At 53.5% G+C, this 8,085-nt stretch overlaps 1 protein-coding gene across 4 annotated transcripts in view; it reads left to right on the forward strand.

Annotated features, from left to right (window-relative positions):
• The window catches only part of vps13b (vacuolar protein sorting 13 homolog B), a 226,534-nt gene that overhangs the window by 217,441 nt on the left and 1,008 nt on the right, over positions 1-8,085 (forward strand). For all 4 annotated transcript variants that reach the window (XM_084708357.1, XM_084708365.1, XM_084708349.1 and 1 more), the window contains 9 exons: positions 2,475-2,593; positions 2,670-2,904; positions 3,013-3,207; positions 3,619-4,006; positions 4,997-5,173; positions 5,372-5,542; positions 5,693-5,869; positions 6,928-7,030; positions 7,727-8,003. In XM_084708357.1, the coding sequence (XP_084564483.1) occupies positions 2,475-2,593; positions 2,670-2,904; positions 3,013-3,207; positions 3,619-4,006; positions 4,997-5,173; positions 5,372-5,542; positions 5,693-5,869; positions 6,928-7,030; positions 7,727-8,003 (1,842 nt within the window). The remainder of the gene's footprint in view (positions 1-2,474; positions 2,594-2,669; positions 2,905-3,012; positions 3,208-3,618; positions 4,007-4,996; positions 5,174-5,371; positions 5,543-5,692; positions 5,870-6,927; positions 7,031-7,726; positions 8,004-8,085) is intronic.

Raw genomic sequence — 8,085 nt, forward strand, 5'->3', positions numbered from 1 at the left:
AATACGACTATGACTCCAGGAAGTCAAAGCCCACTCCCACTTTATTATTTTGTATTTCTATTTTTATTTTTTTATTTCTTTCTCCTTTCTTTTTCTCTTTCTTTCCTTTCAATTTTAGGCATAGGACCTTAACCTAGAGAAACTTATTAATAGGACCTAAGTTAGCCCCATTGATTCCTGCCTTGTTTAGAGTCCACTCATGCCAATGTGTCCAGTAGAAATGCTATCGTACTGTCGTGTTTGTCTTTTCTCTGCTCTTCTTACGTGCCAACAGCCCAACGACGTCGAGTCATCGGACGTTGCCAGCAGGGGGATATGTAGCAGAGAGTCCACAGACAAAGCATGGTACCATCCACACCTTCCCCTACCCCCGACAAGGGAAGGGTCCTTCCCCTTTTGTCCTTATCTCCCAGAGTAGGAGCTTCAAATTCCTGACCCAGCATGGGGTCAGGAACAGAGACCACATGGTCTCACATTGTCAGAACAAAAGGAATTACTTGAAGGAACTTACTTGTGTGGACTTACAAACATTTTCTAAAGGACTACATGGCTCATGGACACTAATTCAAGGACAGTAGTCGATGTGTTAGAATGTGTTTGTCTCATTTACCTAGAACGTTGTTAATTGATGTTTGATTATAACTTCCCTTCAGGTATAGTTAAATCAGTCAATCTTGGTATCAAAATAATTGTATCATACTAACAAAACCAGTTATGAACGTTGTATTGTTATATTCTGAAGTTTGAGCATTCCATGGACATTTGAGATAATGGAACTCAAAACTATCAGCCACTTCACACCTCTGGGCAGGTCCCAGGACAACGCCCAGGTGGAAGTAACTGACCAATGAGAGAGGTCACCTTCACAGGGATGACCCCCTGTTCTTTGGGGTATTTAACCCCCAAACGTACAATCACCCCTGCTTGTTCGTAGGATAAACTTGTGGGTGAACGCGTCACTCTCTAACCTATTCCTCTTAACCTGCACCTTCACTGAGCGCCCGGAACTTTGACGAGAGATTCCGATTCTGTTCGTTGGACATAACGAACCATTTGACTCCGTTCTTCAAACCGACAAAAGTAACTGCGATTTGCAATATTTCTTACTTGTGACATATTGGCATGTTGTGATTGAATTGTTGATGTTTGATTGTATTCTACAAATGATTTGACTTAATCATCGTTAGGTCAGTTTCCATTGATCGTCCATTGTTACTGTAGAAGCCTCTTCCTATCTCTACCTCTTCTTCAACTTCTCCCCTCCACACGCGCTCTACGCAACCATTGTGTAGCGCGCTCTCATTAGAATTTAGGCCTACTGTACTGCTTTAGCCCAACTAACCCATAACTTGTCTGGTATGTGTTCACTATAATTACATTCTCTTAAATAAATCATTGTGTATAATACTCGCTTATCTCTCACGTTATATGATCTGCTCTACTTTCATAGAATTTACTACTTAAGATTAGACTGATTATTACGAGTGCTATTATTCGATACTATTAAACAAGGTTTCCTCTGTCCCTTTCACGAATCAGAGGTGGTGCCCCAAGAACTACTATACTTTATTAGAAATTAAGTATTACTAATCTTAAACGAGCAAACCACGCTACAGAGGGGATACTGACCCCAGACCAGTCCTAGATGAAGCGGGGAAGGTCTCTCTGAGTGACAGCTGTCTCTCACTCTCTCTCTCTGTCTGGCCCTAGTCAGGGCTCACTAGGTCAACCTGGTAGCAGTGTGTGTTTCAAGTTATGTCTACTACTAGAGGTCAGACATATGTCTGACATGGTGTGGTTGAGCTGGTGTGTGTGTGTGTGTGTGTTTAGGTAGTGTGTCGGGCTGTGGGTTGAGAGAGCTGCATCTGGCTCTGGTTACCAGGGGGTCCCAGCCTGACCCCTGACCCCTTGACCCCGGGTTAGGGTGAGTGTCTGGGTTATTGTGACTACTCAGGTTAATCCTCGACGTACACGGACACACACGTATTCCACCACCTGAGTTCACACTACAGCATACAGCTGATCCTCGGGGGGGACCCCAAACACAGTTGCCATGCGTGGGCTGGTCACAGGTCACACACAAACACAGACTCATGACACACCTGACCCCAACATGACCTGACAGGTCAAGTTACTCAGTCCAGCTGACTGTTTGGACGAAATCAAACGCATCTGATTTGTAAGGTGAAGCTGTCTGGTTACTCGATGCACTGTGTCGTTTGCTTGTGTACATTTATACAAGATATATCTGATCATCGGTAGGTTGTCTGTGGTGTTTATGTGTAGTGTTGAGGTTGATGTGAGGTTGTGTGTAATGCTGGTGTGTGCTGTTCAGGTGGTGTTGAGGTTGATGTGAGGTTGATGTGAGGTTGATGTGAGGTTGTGTGTAATGCTGGTGTGTGCTGTTCAGGTGGTGTTGAGGTTGATGTGAGGTTGATGTGAGGTTGTGTGTAATGCTGGTGTGTGCTGTTCAGGTGGTGTTCCTCTCAGGGTTTGGCTGTCTCTACATCCATGTGGTCCAGCAGAGTGGCACCACCATCCTCACCCTGGCACCAGAGGGCAGCGTCGACTCGGTCATCAGCCAACACAACAGGTAGATTCCAAAACAAATGAACTCATTCCCTTCCATTGCCTGGAAATGGATTCTCAATTCATTCTCGCTTACCCAGGACGTCCAATCAAAAGCTGGCCTTCCGGGTGCTGCTGAGCGAGGCCAGCGTGGCGCTGAATGACGACATCACCAGCCCGCAGGGTTCCGTGGAGCTCCTGCGTCTGACCCTGTCCAGGCTGCTGGTGAACGTGGCCCCGGCCCAGTCTGAGCTGGACCCCACGGGGCTGGGTCTGGGGGGCTGCGGGGGCGCCGCCGAGGCATGCCAGGTGGAGGTCTACTGTGCCAGCCTGCAGGTGTGTGTGTGCGCGTGTGTGTGGACACACCTTCCCACGCAAGCTGACACAAACGACAATCTCCTTTTCACACGCAATCCCAATCTTCATCCCGACCTCTAATCCCAGGTGGACAACCAGCTGTACAACCGCGCCAGCTTCCACTTCCCCGTGCTGCTGTGCCAGGAGGAGCGGGCACAGCCGGTGGCGTGGAGCAGCGAGGCCAACCCCACCGTGTCCACGGCGGCACTGGAGGAGTACGTGAGCAGCTGCTTCCTGACGCTGGGCCTGACCCTGGGGCCGGACGGACGCACGCTGGACCAGGTCAGCTTCCTGTCTGCCTACACTCACCTAGAACCCCTGAGGGGGGGGGGGGTTGATTTATCCCTCTGGGCACAGTGGAACTGGTCAGTCAGTCCTTCAAATTTAAACTGTATTTATCCTTAAAAAGGAAATTGGTGTGCAGCAGGGGTCAGACACACATACACAATCACAGAACAGCACCGCCAAATGCCAACAACGTTACACAACACAGGACACACACCTTCCCCCAAACCCAAAGACAGGGTCCAATTGGGACAGTAGCCCACAACAGGAATCCATCAAAATGGCCATTGACAGGAAATAAATAAATACTCACCCACTATATCGTCATAGAAGTGTACTCAGGAGCGTGAGTCAAATCAAACGCCCCTCTCGCATACTGACTGTGTGTGACTGTGTGTTTGACCTCAGGTGACCTTCCAGCTGCAGCCGGCTCGTGTCTACCTGGAGGACACCTTCGTCTACTACATCAAGACTCTGTTCCACACCTACATCCCTGACTCCGCCCTGGCCGCCGCCCCGCCCCCGCCCGCTTCCCCCGACCCCTGGGCCCCCGTCCTCCCTGAGCCGGTGCTGCACGGCCTCCAGGCCCTGCTGTGGCCCCTGCGGCTCCAGAGGCTGGCCATCCAGCCGGTCAGCCTGCTGGTCAGCATCCACGCCTCCCTGAAGCTGTACATCGCCTCGGATCACACCCCGCTGGCGTTCTCGCTGTTTGAGAGGAGCTCGCTGTGCACCACCCCCAGACAGCTGGTGCACGCACTGGCCATGCATTACGCCGCGGGGGCCCTCTTCAGAGCTGGTGAGTACGCCCGGACACACACACACACACACACACGCAAAGTCATAAACACACACATATACGGTACATAAACACACACATGGTATGATTTAACCTCATCATCTCACCTCAGAAATCATTGTTCTGGCCGTGCCCTCTCTCCGTCTCTCTCTCTCTCGTTAGGACCCAGCGTTCCGCTCGTATTTCAGCAGCGCTGGGTCTTTTTACCTGACTCATCTCCGAGTCACCGCAAAGCAGCCTGGGAAGGATTAGGCCCCGCCAGGCGCGCGCGTCGCCATGACGAGGGCCAGTAAACATCGCCTCCCGACAAACCCCTTTGCGGCCCCACAAACGGCAACGCGAGACGGCCGTCGTAAAAACGTCCGCCCCCACCCCGCCCCGCACTCATCGTTCAGACGCAAATTGAGGGAAAACTAGCCAACGATCGAGGGCCTGCGAGAAACGGGCTTTCGATTATTTTTTGGCCGATGCCGGTCGCAGCGTATAAATACCAATGAGCTGTGCCCTCCACATTGCCTCATTCCACCAATGACAGAGGTGAGATAGCTGAGTGCCGTAAATCTTGCCGTGGATCACGCCATGATGTCATACGGGGAGGGGGGGGGGAGGGCGGAGGGGGCGTGTGCTCAGGCAGCAGCATATGTGGCACGGTAGGCGGAACGGCGCTCCGTGGAACGTTAACACGGTCGTAAACATGTGTGATTACTGAGGGGGGGGGGCCCGCGCTGACGGGCCCCCGCAGCCCTGCATGCAGTCAGAGGACTGAAGGGCTGGGTGCTGTTTATGAGGTGGAGCCGGGAACTGACAGGTGTGTGTGTGTGTGTGTGGGTGTCCACAAATGTATATACGTGTGTATGCTTCCATAAGTGTGTGTGCTTCCATTTTTTGTATCCTGTGAGTGTGTGTGTGTGTGTGTGTATATATATGTATATATATGTATATATATATGTGTTCATAGGTTTATACTGCGTGTGTGTGTGTGTCCTCCAGGCTGGGTGGTGGGCTCTCTGGAGATCCTGGGCAGTCCTGCCAGTCTGGTCCGCAGCATTGGGAACGGCGTGGCCGACTTCTTCCGTCTGCCGTACGAGGGCCTGACCCGCGGGCCCGGAGCCTTCGTCACCGGGGTCTCCCGGGGAACCACCTCCTTCGTCAAACACATCTCCAAAGGTACCGCCCCCCCATCGCCAGGGGCGACACGCACAGACGCCCGTCATCCATCGACCAATCAGTTCATGAATCAGCCCGTTGGAGAATACAACAATGGCACATATCACACGTTGGAAAGCTTTTTACTTGTATATATAAAACGGTCTATGTTAACTATGTATACATGTATGTAACCGCCTGGGTGCCTGTGTGCTCCAGGTACACTGACATCCATCACCAACCTGGCCACCAGCCTGGCCAGGAACATGGACCGCCTCTCCCTGGACGAGGAGCACTACACCAGGCAGGAGGAGTGGAGGAGACAGCTGCCTGAGAGCCTGGGGGACGGCCTGAGACAGGGGCTGTCTCGCCTGGGCATCAGCCTGCTGGGTAACACACACACACACACACAGGAGAAATGGCAATATATACCGTACTGTGCAAAATACACTTTTATACTGCAGCACAAATACAGAAGGAAAAACTGTACTGTATACATACTCTATGGATCGTGGTTTGTCATGTTTGGGTGGGTGTTAGGCGCCATCGCGGGCATCGTGGACCAGCCCATGCAGAACTTCCAGCGGACGTGGGAGGCGCCCAACTCGGCGGGCAGCACGGCCCGCGGCGTCATCTCCGGAGTGGGGAAAGGCATTGTGGGAGTTTTCACCAAGCCCATCGGAGGAGCGGCCGAGCTGGTCTCCCAGACGGGTTATGGTGAGTCCGATTTGCCGAGGTGTTGCCCAGAAACGAGATGCTACGCTAACACCATGCTAACTGGCGTGTATGCATTACCACATTACAACAACAACACATTAGTCAATCTGGTCTGCCGGCGATCTCGCATTCGGTTGTCTTGGCCCAGGAGTATGTGTGTGTGTGCGTGTGGCTCGACCATGAGCTGCAGGAAAACCTGTTGACTGAGGGGCTGGTGCTCTTGAGGTGGTTTGTGTGTTTTATAGGGGGTGGGGGGGGGGTTGCTAGGCAGGGTATGTGTGTGTGTGTGTTGGGTGAGGCGGGGGCGCCATGTGCTAACAGGTCAGCGCTCCAGTACATTAACAGCCAACGAGGTGCACAGCTCCATGTAAGAGCTACGACTCCCCCAAGACTGGCTCTAATCTACCTGGCCCACAGCACTGCGTGCAGTCACACACACACACACACGCGCGCGCTCAAAATTGCTTGCAGATACACATTTATGCCAACACGCACACCCACTGAGTGGGGTGCCAGGGCTGGGAGGTTAAGTGGACTGTTGTTGCATGGTAGCAACGTTGGCCAGGAATGGACCCCCCCGACCCCCCCCACACCCACTCACTCAGATTGACTATCACACACGCAAACACCCACACGCGGCCCAGAACCCGGTCCAAAGTAGCCCAGCAGTGACATCATGAGCGGCTCGCTGTGTGTTTTATGACCTGCTTTAAGTACATGACATCACTGGCTCGGGCCAGCGCTCGGAACACTGGAATGAGGAGCAGCACCACGCACATGGATGACCTCCCTCTGAGACACGCACACCCACACACACACACACACACACACAACATGCGAGTTTGTCTCTCATCCTGTGGGCCGTGGGGACCAAACGGGGGTCTCGGTTTAGTTACAAGCCTTCTGTGTGTGTGGGTGGGTGGGGGGGGGGGGGTGTTAAGAAGTACTTGAGCATACATGTGTAGCGTAGGTGTATGGCTTCCTGGGGCCCCACGATAGACTGGTATGCTAACCTTGTTCTCTGTGTGTGTGTGTGTGTCTGTGTGTGCGCGTTCCAGGTATCCTTCACGGGGCAGGACTGTGGCAGCTGCCTAAACAGCTGTACCTCCCTGTAGAAGGCAAGTCAGCCTTGGCCCCCAACAGCCACGTCAAATACGTCTGGTAAGCGCACACGCACGCACGCACGACCCCTGCCCTATACCTTGCGCAGGGCAACCATCACACACATACACACATGTCACATTAAAGGTTTTTTATAAGCACTCTGCCAAAGCTCCCAGAGAAGCGACCTTCTCCAGTTTTTACAGTGATTCTATCCAGAGCTGTTTCCATGGTGCATATGGAGGGGCAGACCAGGGCTTGGTACAGGGTGAGAGAGGGTGAGAGAGAGAGAGAGAGAGAGAGAGAGAGAGGAAGGGGAGCAGAGGGCATAGGTAGAGAGGTTACGGGGGTAGGTAGGATTGTGAGGTGGTAGTGAGGTAGGAATGTACCCCCCCCCATACACACACACACACAGCAGGGGAACATGTCACAGCTCTCAGCCAGGCACACGTGTGTGGGGGGCTAAGGAATGCTGCAGAAGGTACTACATATGTAGCCACTTATATTACATATATACACGGGTATTGATGTGCATGGTCACTATGGCGTACATGCATGGGTGGACCGTGTGTGGTCTCCTGTCTTCCTGTGTGAGCTGCCCTTGAACGTGTGTGTGTGTGTGTGTGTGTGTGTGTGATGGATGCCTGCTGTGTGCCTCTGTGCGTGCCTGCTCATGGCCGTTTACATGCACGCATGGGCGTGCCCATGCCTTCCTGTGTGCGTTGCACTTACACGTGGGCGCGCGCGCTTCAACAGGAAGATGCTCCAGTCCCTGGGGCGGCCGGAGGTCCACATGGCCCTGGAGGTGGTCATCGTGAGCGGGTCGGGCCAGGAGCACGCGGGCTGCCTGCTGCTGACCGGGGAGGTCCTGTTCGTGGTGAGCCTGAGCGAGGACACCCAGCAGCAGGCCTTCCCCGTCACTGAGGTGGCCTGCCGGCAGGAGCCCCGGAGCCCGGGGGGCCATGAGCCCCGCAGCCCCGGGGGCCAACTCATCCTCACCCTGCAGCAGGCCAGGATCACCAGCGACGCTGAGGTGAGTGGGGGTGGCGGAGGGAGGGAGGACCTGGGTGGATGAGGCAGAGGAAGGAAGTGAGGGAGTGGGGGGGGGGGGGGAG

The sequence above is a fragment of the Hypomesus nipponensis genome, chromosome 2 (assembly GCF_054491055.1).
Source record: "Hypomesus nipponensis isolate SF chromosome 2, ASM5449105v1, whole genome shotgun sequence".
In the NCBI taxonomy this organism is placed as follows: domain Eukaryota; kingdom Metazoa; phylum Chordata; class Actinopteri; order Osmeriformes; family Osmeridae; genus Hypomesus; species Hypomesus nipponensis.